General features: G+C 37.8%; 1 protein-coding gene across 1 annotated transcript in view; it reads left to right on the top strand.

Annotated features, from left to right (window-relative positions):
• Window positions 1-13,513: 13,513 nt before the first annotated feature.
• The window catches only part of tescb (tescalcin b), an 8,993-nt gene continuing 6,671 nt past the window's right edge, over window positions 13,514-15,835 (top strand). The window contains exon 1 of the mRNA XM_028602589.1: window positions 13,514-13,799. Coding sequence (XP_028458390.1) covers window positions 13,736-13,799 — 64 coding nt within the window. The 5' untranslated portion in view covers window positions 13,514-13,735. The remainder of the gene's footprint in view (window positions 13,800-15,835) is intronic.

The following is a 15,835-nucleotide window of genomic DNA, read 5'->3' as shown; positions in this document are numbered from 1 at the left end:
TTTGCTGCCACCATAGCCTAGTTACACACTTTATTATTATGGAATACCCCGCTCTGGCTGGTTTACATTTGTCATCTAACAGGGGTACAAAATTGGGAGAATTTCAAGAAGTTGAAAAAGTCCTTGTGGTTGGGATGATTAAAATCACTGTAGGCAGAAGGCAGATTATTTGTCAACCTGCACATTGTTTCAGTCTAACTGTCTGCCTAGCCGCAGACAATTACTTTTCACATAAATCATACTTTTCAGTAATTATTTTGTGAGTGTATATTGCAGATCCACATAGAAAGGGTTGTGCCACAATCACATATTGATTGACTACTTTCTTCTGCATGGGATCCCATCAGGTTCCTATTGCTTTTAGAAAATGGCATGCTGTGATGGTGCTCAAGCTTTAAAGGCAAGACCAGTCTCATCTTTGTGGAGCTATGGTCCAGACAATACCACCATGTCCACAATCCCAAATACATGTCTCTTTACTTTTTATTGTACTAAACAAAGATACATAAAAATTACCAATACTAGCATTAGAAATTGATACAGTAATAAAATACGGTTTATAACCATGAATAATATATCAAAAAAGTGTTTCCCTACAGCTTTCTCTATTTACAACACACACATGTTTTGGCATGTTGACAAAACTGTTTGACATAATCAGATAAAGTTTACACTTGCTATTAGGAACTTGACATGCAGGCTTTTATAATAAAAAAATGTTTTTCATTTGACTAAATACATGCCCACAAATGTCTCAGGCAAACCTGTATTCTGTTCCAAGCCCTCATTCTTTACTTTTCACTAATTGGTGAAAACAAGAACTTGACCTTGTTCTTGGCATCAGCTGTTGGCTATTTAGTTAATTAACCAACAGGAATGAGGTAAACAGGGAGGAAATATCTGCACTGGCTGAATGAAACTTTCAGCTTTTCTCACAGGGTTTGTCAATGTATAATCCTGGTTGATATAAACTTCAATGATGTTTCACTATAAACCATATTCTACATTTAAATGCAGTATGCAAACAGTGACATAACAAATCCTTAGCTGTGTGTGTGCTTATTGTGAGAAATAATATCCTAACTGATTTCATGATAAGGAAATCTAAAAACTGAATTAGTTTGGCCAACAAAGCATTTCTAATTCTCATGACTAGGAAGTTTCTTATTTTTCCCCCTCGCACATGGTTAACTGAAATAATTCTTCACCTTGAGAAAAACGACAAATTATTCATGACTGCACATTAATTGTGCCACAAAAAAGATCTATTTTATTCAGCAGGGGGTGCTAATCCAGATTGAAACCTGACATATAAAAGCAACCTGCTGTGACTCAGCCTATGCACACTAGCGGTTTCTCTAGCTGCACACTTAAAAGGCCATTCTCTTAGCTTTTCTTGAAAAGCTAAAAAAAAGGAAACAGTTTGGAGAGCATGCCTGTCACTACGGAGAAATCCTTCTCTGTCACCTGTTTGACTGAGCAGTAAACACAACAGAACAACGTGTCTACTCAATAACCCGCCAGCTGTGATTTCCCTTTATTTACTTCCTTTTGAAGTGACAGAGTATCACAGAGAACTTTGAAGCTGTTGCCTACAGATAACAGACATTAGGTTGTGGTATGCACCATGCAGTTGTGTGATCTTATGCAGCTGAATATCATATAAATTGGGCTTAAACATATCACAAAAAACTACAACATAGCTTTAGTTGTTTTTCTTTTCTTGTTCTGTCAATACAGACATGCAAAAAATCACTTTACATTTTACCTGATTAGACCTCTTCTCAGATCTATGGCTTTGTCTGCAATTATTTACTATAGAGGAAATTCTAGGAGGACTAAATAATGGTTCAGCTGGAAAGATTGAAACGATGTCAGACACTACTTAGGTCACTCCTCTCATGTGGCAGCCATCGAAAATCATTAAACATTTATATAAACACTATAAAATGGTAAACATACTATTTAGAAGACTACATAATCAATTATTTTAGTGTGTGTACAGACACTGAGTGAACCCTTCATCCCCATGTTCATTTACTTACACTTATGCAATCCTTTTAGATTAAAAGCGCAGTTTGTCTTTAAGACAAAACAGGCAAAACATTTTATAATTCAGTCACATTCAATCAATAAAGCTTCCTGATATAACATCTAAGCTTGGTAACTTATTTGCTCATGTAGAAATCATATGGTATGGGCATTCAAACATCATAGCTGCAAACTCAGAAGGGCTGAAAAAGATGACACATTTTATTCCTATTCTATTTTTGAAACTCACTTTTATGGGAAATTGTACACCCCCCCAAAATAAAAACTCTTCAGATCTACAGGATTCACGTGGATGACATTTTCCCATTCAAAACGGCAGTTTTCGCCAAAAAGCAACTAGTTTGCAGGTATGAAACATATCAGAAAAATCTATGTTAAACTTTCCACTGTTCAGACCTTTTTGGAGAGTGAGATGGTGCATAAAAGTTGTCCTCTGGATCAGCTGAATGTTCCTGCTGCCTAAATCTGATTGAACTAATGTAATATAGTATGAAAGAGGGCTGTGATTTGGAGATCACTGCAAATTTCTCCTTGAAGCTTCTTCCTGAAACTAATTTGGAAAAGCTTCAAAGCACGACAGAGCTGTGTATATGGCTGATGCATTTTGGATTTTAGATGCCACGTGTCAAGCGTTGCTGCCGACACTGTGATTGATTACCCTACTGCTACTCTATTATGGATCTACTGCTGGCGTCACACACTGTGACTGAATAATAATGACCCTGAAAAACAATTAAAATCTCTATTTGCAGCAAGAACACAACATATGCCAGACAGCAATGACAGCAAAGGTTAGCCTGGGTCTATCAACACAGGTAAAGCTCTTTGAAGTGACTCAATACATTTGACCCTCTTCTTCATGTTTTTGCATCCAAGAGCTTATATGAACATGTCCAGCCAACCACAGACGAGCCCAGTAGATATGTTGTTGGTTTAGCTTTACAATGTGTTTTAATTCACACTTCCTGCCCTAACAGATCTTTACAGGTTTATGTGGTGAAGCCCAATAATGACAAGAGAAGAAGACTCATGGGAGCTCATCATCACTGCATCAACACTTCCTGTCAAGCCTAATTGACTAATTGAGTAGACCGACCACTAAATCCCCATCCATCTTAGCCTGTAGTTCAAAAAGGTGGTGGGTGAAATAGCAGACACAAGCTGGTCTGTGTGTGTAATAAACATTCAACAGCTCTTCCCTCACACAGGTCTCAATGGATGCCCATAAATTGGGCTACAGCCAATCCACTGACCTTGACTGCAATGCAGCAGGTAAACATTACAGCCGATCACCGCCGCGCCACAAAAGCACAGCGTGACAGGCTGGTATCTCCACACAACAGGTCTTTTCAGAGCGCTGAGCAGGGACCCGGGGAGAGGCTGAGCTTTGGATAACATAATATAGCTGCTCAAGAGCCCATCCTTCCTGCTAAAGCACTGCATGTCAAGCCTTTCACACAGTGTGGGAAAGTGAATAAAAGGATAGAGGAGGAGACACAGGTCACAAACAATATTGCACTGATGCAGGGGGACCACAGCACAGAGCAGGAGGGATGGGGGATTCTTCTCAACTTTTAAATAAGAGTCAGCAGCTTTTGGATGCACCAATTCCATGACTAAACCAATTCCAAGAATTTCTTCAAGGTGAGCATACAAAATAATATTTGTTCCATCCAGTATCTGCATTAACTGGACACAGATCCAGGGTGGCTCTATCATTTTTATGCACCAGGAAAGAGCTATTTGTCTCTTTTACTAGAACACACTGCCCTTTCAGAAAGCATCTGAATTTCTTCTCTGAATTGTATAGTTACTAAACCCATTCACAAGTCAGTATATTACCCATAAAAATACATTCTCTTCAGATTATTTTTTGTTTGATTTAAATATTAACCAGTGTCTATTCAAACTACAAAGCTGCCGTCTTCCTGTCCTTCCTGCTTCCTGAGCAACAGGAAGACGAGGAAACGGTTGAAACTCCCTTGATGGCCAAAACTCTTTTGAAGCTCCCCCTGACTGCCTATAGGAAGCTGCAAACCAGACACGGGAATTGTTCAGGATGAAGAAATACAATGATTCGTTGACATCTCTGATATCAGTTTGAACCAACACTTTATAAATCACAGTAATGATTCATAGTTTGCTACGATAATCTTTTTGTTGTTTAAAAAAAGCATTCCAGATATCAAAAAAACATTTTCATTTCTGCGTTGCTATAGTGTATATTTCCTGGCAGGTATGGCTGAGGACTAACACTAATGTACAATATCAACTAAAGTGGGCCCTGCTTTATTTGACTATTTTAAGGCTCTCTGTTTTACTAACACAGCACTGACCTTGGCTCATGACAATGCATTTTTATGTCAGCTTACATGAGTGTGTTGTACTTTCTAAGGTCAAATACAAAGAATTGCTATTTACTCAGACCAGGAGGAATTGTTGTTTTTCAAGAGATGTTATTAAAATGGGATATTGCATTGCTTACACAAATACAGCCTTAACCTTCAGTAGTGAAATTGAAATGCATTGAATGGAATGTTGGACAAATGCTTTACTTTGAATATCAAAGTTAATAACAATCTGCCAACTACAGGATAACACAGCTTGGATAAAAAGGGAATTTGACCCAGTACAAAAGAAAGGTTTGGAGGTGTCATCAACATCATTAGATTTAATCTGCTGGGGACAGGCACCATATGTCATGGAAAACATTTTCATTATGCTACTGTCCAAGCACAACAAAAAAGAATGGACTGGAAAACAGGGATTTGATTTAAGTTGAACAACAGCCATTTTGTCAGGTTTCTCACCTTGGTCTAACAGCTAATAGCAGTTCTCAGTCCTGATCCCAGAACCCCTGTTTGTTTTCACTCTAGCTCTGGTTAAGGAGGTGCCCAAAAAGAGATCTGAATAATGCGGAGGGAGTCAACACTGACATTTTCGCTAATTCAATCATGATCTCAAGTCCTTAAGGATACAAGTCATCATAGTCCTTCAGGTCTCTAAATGCTGACAATTAATATAACACAGCATTCAAACCTTCAAAAATATTTATCCTATTTTTCACACAACTAGAGCAGACCACGTCTACTCAAACAGAGCAGTTTTTACAGTAAAGAAGAGGAAAAACATGACCAAAACCTTATGTGAGAACATTTTGGTGTGTTGAGGACGGTTTTTAGTTCATCTTGAAGATGCCATTTCCCATGTCCTGACATCAGTTCTATTTATGTTTATGACACTATAAGAAGAGCATAAATGAATGGATTATATGGAAAATATTTCAAATACCAGAACAAAATTAATGAGAAACACTAATCTTGAGTGACAGAAACAAAGAGTTTAGGTGGGGGGGTGCATCTGATCACATGTTAAGTATGACAATTTGTAATTGAGGCTCAAAGAGAAGTCATTCCTGCTGAAGATTCACCTACAACAATATTCATTTTGCAGCTTTACAGTTCTTTTTACTATGTATCCAGGGAAATAGTTTGTTATAATGTTCACAAGGCTGGATTGCTAACTCGCATGTCGACTGGTTTGGGCTATGAAAGAAAGGGGGGTTCTGGTGAAGGAATATTTATGATAGCACTCGGCCTGGGGTGTTGGTCAGAACACACTAGACAGGAAACAGGTGGAGCTTTAACCGTTTAGTTAGTGTTCCTTAATACAGCACAGCAATACAGTAGACCTATGTCATGCATCAAAAGGTGGGCTTAGGTGTGTGGTCTGAAACATAGGATAGTGCACTTTAGGTTAGCCATAACTACCAATGTATTAACTAGGCCTTTCTGAGGATGTAAACACAATCAATCACATTAATAATAGGCTATCAATAGAAAAAATACTATCAATAGTTATGTTAACACTCATTTCAGTATTAATACTACTGACGTCACATTTGCGTCACGTTACAATAGGCAGACTATATGTTCTGTTTACAGTGTAAATAACCAACGTTACTCCACAATATATTAATAAAAGTAAATAAAGTCTGTGTCACTTGAAATCTTGAACTTTATTACAGGCTATTTGATTAATTGCAAATTGGTTTGGAAGTTTTAACCACTACGGTACAATATCAACTAAAGTGGGCCCTGCTTTATTTGACTATTTTAAGGCTCTCTGTTTTATGAGGGCCCTGTGTCAAAATGAAGTTTTAGAGCTCAATTATTTTTCTTTATATTGTACTTATGTGATGCATATTCCTAATAAAGTTGTTTTTTTAGCCAGGCTAGTGGCATGGCCCTATGGATAGAGAAAGTCAGTCTGCCAGTGAGCCCACCACTTCTTAATAACTGTACTGTTGGATACAGACATTTATGGTCCCGACTCCCGAGAGGATGAAATCTACTGAGTTTGGTGATTTAGTACCCTAGCAGGTCAAACTTTTCAATTATTGAGTGAAATATCTCAACATCTATTAGATGGATTGGCACAAATTTCTAAACAGACAATCAGGATTCCTGGACAATGAATCACAATTACACTGGTGATCCCAAGACATTTCTTCTAGTGCCACCATGAGGTTAATATTTGTTGTTTTGAGTTAGATGTCTTGACAACTGTTGGATGGATTGACCCAATATTGCCCCATATTATCTCAGTCTTGTTAATGAAATTACCACAATCTAACACCATTTTGGTATTAATTTCAGCACAGCAGTAGTCATCATTGCACTGGTGTTAATGGGAACAGCAGTTTTTCAAAAGCTTTTTTAGGAAACTGGTTTAGGGGTTTTCAAATTTGCTTGGTGGTCACTTCACATCTGACAAATATATCATATAAGTATGTCTATTGAACAAATGTAAAACACAACAATACAGCTTTCATTTAAAATCAGTAATCAAATCACAGCACTAGTGACAGAACCTGGCCCGATGCGTCGACTGTAATTCATAATCACAGGTTTTCTGTACTGTGTCCAATCATCACATATTCATCTGCCGTATACAGTCCACCTCTGTGACGCCCCTCATCAACTCAATATTCTCTCTCTTAAGGTTTGAACAGCTGTCCTTGCTTTTGATAGCAAAACATTTGCATATCACGGACTGTATATACTGAGGGGAATTTTGAAGGTGTCATTTTCTTTAGCTGTACTTCAAATGGAAATTTTTGCATGTATTATCATCAGTGTATGCATATTTCCCTGTAATTTAGTGTAACATTTTTTGCATCATTGGAATTTATATTTAGACTCAATACACTTGCATAAAGTTCATGATTTCGATTTCCAATAATGAACCCACAGAAGGGTCTCTGAGGTAAAATAGGTTAAAGCATCACTTAATCCTAAATTAAGATCTAAGCAAGACATTACTGTGTAGTAAAAGTTAAAGCTGAGCATAACTTCCACACACTGGCTATAAACTGCCTGTTTAACAACAAGGCCAGCATGCCCTTATCCAATAAACATTTGATTTTAGACAGTGGCCAATAAGGTAATCCATCCTAAGGGCATGCTGTAAGCACTTTTCCACAGCCAACTAGCATATCTATTTTTTAAGGATTTCCTAGGGGGGTCAGGAAAATGGCAAATTTTATACAGTTGGTAGCAGAAAAAAACCAGCTCAGTTTCTTCTCTGGCTTACTGTAACCTCAGGGAAATGCTCTAACAAGGAGATACATACAATATTACTTTAGCAGCCTTAAGTTAAGGTCATTTGACATGATGGCAGGTCTGTTACACTTTTAATTTCTCAGTGTGCAAGGAGCTGTAGCGAGATACTCTGCATTTTAAGAAAATGGGCTGTGTCTATTTTTTAAAAACAAAAACAAAAGTGTAAGGAATGGATTAACCAGTGTTTACATGCTCGAATGTAAGGTACCAACGTTAGCGTGCCCTGCAAACTAGCTACAGTGGGAACAGAGCATTACTTCCAAGACCAAGAAGCACATAATTAATTGACAAGGGTGCCTGGGTTTTTGCTGTTACAAAGAAAGCTGTGTTACAGTCTAACACATCCACCCTGAAGTATTTCCTCACTGAGTGGAAGCCATCAGAGTTCAGGCAAACATTAGAGGCTCTGCCCTGCTCTTTATTAGATTTATATAAGTTTACAGCACACTTCTTCAACCCCAGCCAACATTACCCAATTACATTTGCCAAACATATTAATTAGTCCTCCATTAAATTGGGATGGGCTGTTGCTTGATGACATCACGCAGTTACAGTAAGTATCCCTGATGTTATTAAAAGTAACTATTTACATTCATACAGAATTTTATCATTTATCATTATCATCATCAGCTTTATCATTAGCTTTTACTATTTTTAAACTGTTATCACATCTGTATGCATCTAAATCTACATCTAATCTTAAAAACTTTTTTATGAAGGCTGTTGTACAGACTGTGGAACTGAAGTGTCAAATATAGATAGGATTCAGACACTGGAATAAACTCACTCTTGTATTTTAAGAGAAGAAAGAAAGAAAGAAAACCTAAATAGTCAACTTAATCATTTAGAATAAAAACAAAGGAGAATGAATTCCTCAGACAAACAATTGGAATCAGTGATTGGTCATCAGGTACGCACATTCACAGCTCATTCTGGCTGATGAAGGGTCGACTGAATGTGCTACTGGTCAAAAAGTTGCTATTGTGTATCCGCCCCTGTGATTCAGAGCCGTTCCAAAATGTAATGGGATTTTCTCTGGCCCATGCTTCACCATTTCACCAAGTTTCAGGAAAACATAGTAGTAGTAGTTTTTCCGTAATCCTCCTGACAAACAAACAAACCGAACCGAAAACATAACCTCCTTGGCGGAGGTAATGACAATCTTGAGAGTACAAGTACAATTGAATGTAAATGCAAATATGGGACACTTGACATTTGGTGTCACGCTGGTGGCATTTCTGCTTTTTGCGGATGATTCTCTCCTTATGGCTTTAAAGGATTGTGACCTTTGATGTTCAGTGGAGAGTTTTAAAGCTGAATGTGATGCAGATAAAGGTGGATTAGTTAGCAGCTGCCACAAGTGGAGGAGTTCAGTTTTGATGGTTTGTGAGATTGATCATTCTTTGTGCTGTGAGGACATAGCCAGCTTAAGTGGATCGGGCATCTCATCAAAATGCCAGGCTCTGTTTGGATGTGTCCTCGGACATGAAAATAACTGGGAAGACACCCCAGAACAGACCTAGGACACACTTGAGGGATTAAATCTCCCATCATGGCCTGAGAGAGATAGGGTTCCCCCCAAAGGAGTTGTTGGGGAAAAGGCCATTTAGTCATCACTTGAAACTGGATAGTATAGTTTGTATGGATTTTTTAAAATCTTAATTTAGTCTTCTTGATCACAATATAACTACTTTTACATTTCTAAAACTTCACTGACCTTTCTACAACCTTAATGCTTTACACTGTAACTTGACTTCGTCTTTGGCTGTCTCGAAACTGCTTGTACTCAGAAATTGATTTCTTTCTGCCTGGAGATCAGAGCATGCCCTGTTCACGCCTCTGCAATCCCTTCTCCATTTTTATATTGACAAACCAAGGGCAAAAAGTAAAAAAGAAACACCTTTCTGTCCTTTTATGTGCTATCAATTCAAAAGTAAACTGAAAAAGCTGTGAAATCACTTTCCTGATTTATTGCAGTAGAATGAGTATAAAAAGATTAAGATGACATTGTCATTCCTACTTACAGTTGGACACAAAATCTTGGTTTGTAATATATTTTATTTTATTTTTAAGCCACATAAACAGAAGGTTGTTTTTCTGCTAGTATCCTTCTCATGAGGTAGAGTAATTATTTCATACTAAATTCTCAGCATCCCAGCATCCCATCTGGATGTTTTGATTTTAGAACTGGGTCACCTCTAAAGTTGTGAAAGTAATAATAACAGTACCCAAACTTAAGATGGCTTCTGATTTTATTTTAAATCCATTTATATTAATGTATAGCATGCATATAAATGTAGGGTGACCATTAATACATTTGTCATGCACTCATTTTGTTTTAATTAATTTGTATTAATGAGAAATTAAAGGTTATCTGACGTTTTGATTTAAGACCTACAGTATTTTGCATGTATAGGCAGTATACAAACATTTAATGAATGGTTTATAACACACTATATTGTAGTTTTATGTAGCTGTAAGGATGTATTTTATTGCTTATTAATGTTTTGCCAGCAATTATAACTTATCCTATGAGAACATAATTTATATTATTATACTATGTTTCACTGTGTTGCAATACATTATCTGTTTAAACACCAGCCTCTTCTTATGGGTGTACAAATACATCAATTCATATCTGCTTACAATTACATTGTAGAGTGATATAAATCCTTTAAACCATTTAATAAATGTTTATGTACCGCTAATGCATGCTAAATATGGGGATAGTTGCTAAAGATTCTTTATTTAATGAGGTTTTGTGTCGAAAAAAAAAAGGTTTCATCGTTCTTAAATTATGTGAGCTGTCACATCAAACAATCTTACAAGGTTATTGTGTGATATAAAGGCATCACTCTCAAACAAGACATGGTGACAATAGAAATACTGTACAAATGTTGCAGTATGAGGTTCTCAGGTTGTGGATAAAATCACGCACCCGAAATGTCTTTTCTATTCTTTGCATGAGGAAATAGATCAAAATCAAATACACAAACTTCAAAAGTAACCAAATTACACTGATGCAAATATAAATAAAAAAATATGTTTTTGATGTTAATACAGTACAATGGCTCATCTACTTGAATGTCTGTCATCAGCGGCTCGGAAAACAGTGGAGTAAGAATATTTCATTTTCATGTAACTGCTGATATTTATTCATCATAAACATCTTTCCAAGTAAGTAGAACAAATAACAGATCCCATCAAATATCCAGCTTTACCTAGTTTATTTTGGGGAGCACAGGCAGCCTGCCAATTTCTTTCAACCCCATGCCTCGGTGTGTGTGTGTGTGTGTGTGTGTGTGTGTGTGTTTCATTGAGAAAGAGATGTGTGTGAATGTGGAGAAGGCAGTGTATTGCACATGTGTCTAGCATATGTCTGTTCAGTGAAAAGAAGAGGCAGACAGGTGAAAAGAAAGATGGAGAAAGAGCGAGGCATGTCGCAGCACCCTCAGGACGTCTCCTCTTTCTGAGCAGCTGTTGTCTGAGAGCTGGAGGCAGCACTGCGGCGCCCTGTCAACTCCTTCTCCCACAGAAGCCCCTGTGCATGCAAAACAGGCTCAGGCTGCCCTCTCTCCTTGGCCACACTTTTCCGCCCCTTTTTGTCTCTGTATCAGACACCTCCTTATTTTCTCCCGCTCTCTCTGAAGCGGAGTCTTTATTCAAATCAATTTCAAGCCATCAAATGTAGTGCGCTCAGTAATAGTTACAAAGCACACAAACATAACATGCTGCAAGTGAGACAATGTTATGGGAAAAAACATTTCAAGGGCAGAGACAGAAAAGAAAAGAAAAAAAAATGTATTGGGGGGTTCAGGCCCGATTGATTGTGTACTACTAGGTTCATCAATTACTCTGCACAGGGAAAATATTTGAACATGTTGTGATTTGGTCTACCTCTTTCTACCATGAACATCTGCCTTTACTCTCAGCTATCAGAGCCCAATGGCTTACAGATATGTAAAGCATTTTAAAACTGAAATGAAAAGCATCATTACTTTTCATTTACAGGTTGCTCATATTCTAAATAGCATAGTGCAAAACATACCCAATCTAAATCTACAATATATATATGTGTCTTTGACCTTGTGCATTCCCATGTTTCTTAACTGTATTCAAAGATACAATCTGTGGCATAGTTATTTGTTTTACTGCATTGCACAAAGCAGACAAATGTTATTATGACACAGTTTGCGTTTGATTACAGTCACACAATACTGGCACAGAGAGCATAAAGAGCTCTCACACACAGATGATTTACAATCCTCAGGTGTGAACACAGTATTGTGCAGGAATATTATACAGTACATACATCTGACACTAAGAGAAATGTAAAGAAATGGAGATTAGTAAGATAAAATAGTATGATACGAGGATTCTTTCAAGCAGTGTGTTGCTATTGTTCTTACAAGGCCTGTTGATTCACTATTAGCAATGACAGCTAATTGCTCATGACTGGAGAATGCAACATTTGCAGACGGTGGGGCTTGACAGCTTTGGAAACAGCTGTGAATTTTGAAAATGTATGGTATATATTGTTTTGATACTGAATACTGAAAATTGGTATTTATCAATACCTTTAATTCAATTAATGTAAAGAGAATGACATGGAAACACAAATGCTACCCTCAAGTGACTGAGATGAAACACTACGAAATAATGGCACTTAATGCCACACACACACACACACACACACACACACACACACACACACACACACACACACTTGACTAAACGCTACCACCATGTGGTGTATTTTAGTACTACATAGTTTTAATCTATAATATATTTAGCATGTAACTTGTTTCACTTATGTAAATGACTGCACGTACAGTCATGTTACTTTATGTGCATGAACAGGTTTCTTTCAAAGCTTGAAAATCAGAGCCAGGACTGCTGTGACCATTTATGGAAACTTCTCAGATACTATTAGGACATAGGACACATTTTCACATTGCAGTAGCCTGACAAGCCAGATTTCTAGGCTAACATTGCAGTGCTGCATAAACTTAAATATAAAATCACACAGGGTCAGAAATAGAATAAACATTGGATACGCCATCAGGTTATTTTTTGATAAAATCCTACATTTGACAGTTTGCACAAATACTGACTGAGCGCTTTAAAATCATGAACTAATATATATTTTTTATTTTATGTTTATTTATTACAAACAAAATACATTTTAAAAACATTGGAGCTCATCTAAAATTCATAATGCAGGACATGTGGTTAATTAGACTCCCTACATGTTTCAAACTTGTCGATTTCTATGACAAGTGTCAAATTCCACCTGTTGCTGAAGATCATGGGGTATCATCTAAAGTTCCGGTGCTAAATGGACCTCATATTCAGTGACTTTATATCTATTAAAATATATGTTTTTATTATCTACCAATCAAAATAGAAATATTGTATTTCTCAGTAGTTCAGCTTGACATGTTTGATAATTTTGGAAGAAACCTTGAAACGTCCAGAATTTAAAATAAGTTTTTATGAGAGTATGTTTTGCTGCTCAATAAGAGTAAAAAAAACAAAATGTGGGTGCACCTGTGGAACTGGCAGCGTTAAATGGATTGTAGCATGGTCATAATTAATGATGAGACAAATGTATGTGAATAAAAAATATGAAAAGAGTTCCGTTTGAAACGCTATAGTCTATGTAATATTTCAGTCGTGTATGATATCTGAGAACTACCTTCTTACTCTCCATCTTCCCTGGCTGGTAGCCTACAGTATAAACAAACACAGTCAATGGTCGCAGCCTCTGAATAAATGAAAAAAGTCTAGATAAATAATTCAAACTGCAGCCTGTTGTTCCTATGTGTGTCGTCATCAGCACGGTAGTCGCGGAAGTAGCCTGCGTCATTTGCAGAGAAATGAGACCTGCCTGGCGACCGCAAACGGAAAACAAGTCTGGCGTACAAACACTTAGGTGGAGATGGATGATTCTGAGACATGACCCTGTGAGATCCCTTTCAATTCAAACAGTTTTGGCTAATTTCTGACCTGTCTCAGGTCCAGTTAAAACCGGACTGGTGGAAGATCTTTTCCGAGGTATGGGTGCGCTACAGTCCTTACCGGGTAAACCAGAATACGTTGATCTGGCGGAAACGACGGGCTGTGAGTAGTCATCATTATTATTGTTTGCATTGGCATTAAGCACCTCCTTTTTAAACACAGCAGTCAGACATGTAGGATGTGTGAAAACCAAAACCTGAGCTCACTGCACCGGAAATATTATTTTAATTCAGTCTCATTTTAATCCAGTCTTGTCTTAAAGGGGAAAACGTCATAAGTAAAGATATGATCATTATTTGCTTTTTAATTACTCATGTCCAGCATCTCTAAGGAAAAACAGTAGTGTGGTGCAGTTGTAATGAATACTTTACATTTACAACAACTTTAACCAGTCTACAGAGGGAAGTAGCCTACAGTTAATAATAGATCAGACACTGTATTGAAAGCTTTGACAAAACAATTTAACCCTTTAACACCTAGTGCTCATTCAGGCTGCCTGGACTTTTTTGCTTTTTTGACTGTAAAATTGTCAAACAATGTGCAATCAGTGAGTGCTCTTGCCCCCTTTTCCAGGACTACCTAAACTTTCAATATCTGGCATTTATTTTATATTAGGCTACTACTATGTCATACGACAACATACTTACAACTATTAGTGTAGAGGATAAGCTATATCTAATGGATATGTGCCGGCAAGTTATGACTTTTATATATGCAGCAATAGGTACTTTAATTCACCTGTAGCCTCATATGATAGAGGTGAGTTTGGTAGCTGCAGGTGACAGGCAACCGCAAACCAAAGTGTTTACATAAAATATGAATATTCAAATCTGCATGCCTTGAAAGCCTCTAGTAAAACTTGTGAAGGAATAAAGAGCTGTTACCATCAGATTCTCAACAAACTTACTTATTTAAATGTCAAAATTATTAAAGTTTAATAGGTTTAAAGAGTTTTAGGTTTACTTTGTGTCTCACTGTTTTGGCGGCATTTAAGCTATTTATGCATGCACACTTAAAGGTGCAATATGTAATACTAACAGCTAGTGTTTAAAATAGTTACTGCACTACAAATTCAAACTACTGCAGAGAGTCGTCTCCCCCGCCCCCTCCTCCCCAGACTCAAAGTTCCCGGAGGTTGCCAGGCTGAGACCGCAGCATCCACAACAATGTTGCTAGACGATTGTCTCACATAGTCAGACATTACTTCACAGCACAGCGCAGTAGCTAACTTTAGATGCTGGCTATATTGATAGTCATTAAAGCCTGTGCTCACCCAGAGCTCTGTACCCAACTGACAGACACACTTTTTCGTCTTAAAATTACAGTAGAAACCGCTAAAAAACCCACAACCTCACTGTCCTCTCCACACGCCAGGCAGACACACTTCCTCAGCTTAGAATTACGATAGGAATTGCTAAAAATACCACTACCTTGCCGTCCTTTTCCACCCGACTGAAATACATACCTTATTGGCTTAGAATTATGGCAACAATCTCTAAACACACTGCAAACTCAAGGTCCTCTCGTCCCGATTTACAGCCCCCCTCTCTTGGCTTCAAATAACTCACCGTTGTCAGCTACGGCCGCTGAACAGGCTACACGTTATAAACAGCCGTGGCCCGCTTGCCTGGTCCTCCGGTAACATTAGCAGTTAGCAGGGTTAGCATGGCGGCGTTAGCCAGGACCAGTCAGGATCACTTTACTGGCTGTGTCTCAGTTGTTTTGGCGAGTAACCAACTCGGGTACTCTAGCTATATAATTCAATGTGAGTAGCTGCACAAATGTTGAAATGACATAAAATGCCTGTCCCGTGTAGCCGTGATAAATTAGCCTGCAGCTAATGCACCTGTTCAGGAGGAAATTAGCCAACGCGGCATCCTTTTGGGCTGTAAGCTGTCTCCATCTTTCAAATACATCTCCAATATTTACCTGGGGTTTGTTACGTCTCTGGTCACGCAACTGTTAGAAACATGCCGATTTTTAATGTTGCGTAGAATCCATCTCCCATTCGTTTGTTTGCTGCTTTCATGGCTGTACTAACGTTACAGCTGTAGCGCTCTGGGTTTACGTTTTTACAGGTATATCTGGCAACCCGGCCTGCCTGTCAAACTGGGCAGTTGATAACACACAGGCCAAAA

The sequence above is a fragment of the Perca flavescens genome, chromosome 16, assembly GCF_004354835.1.
Source record: "Perca flavescens isolate YP-PL-M2 chromosome 16, PFLA_1.0, whole genome shotgun sequence".
In the NCBI taxonomy this organism is placed as follows: Eukaryota; Metazoa; Chordata; class Actinopteri; order Perciformes; family Percidae; genus Perca; species Perca flavescens.
The sequence above is the reverse complement of the archived record's forward strand: the minus strand, read 5'-3'. Positions and strand labels throughout refer to the sequence as shown.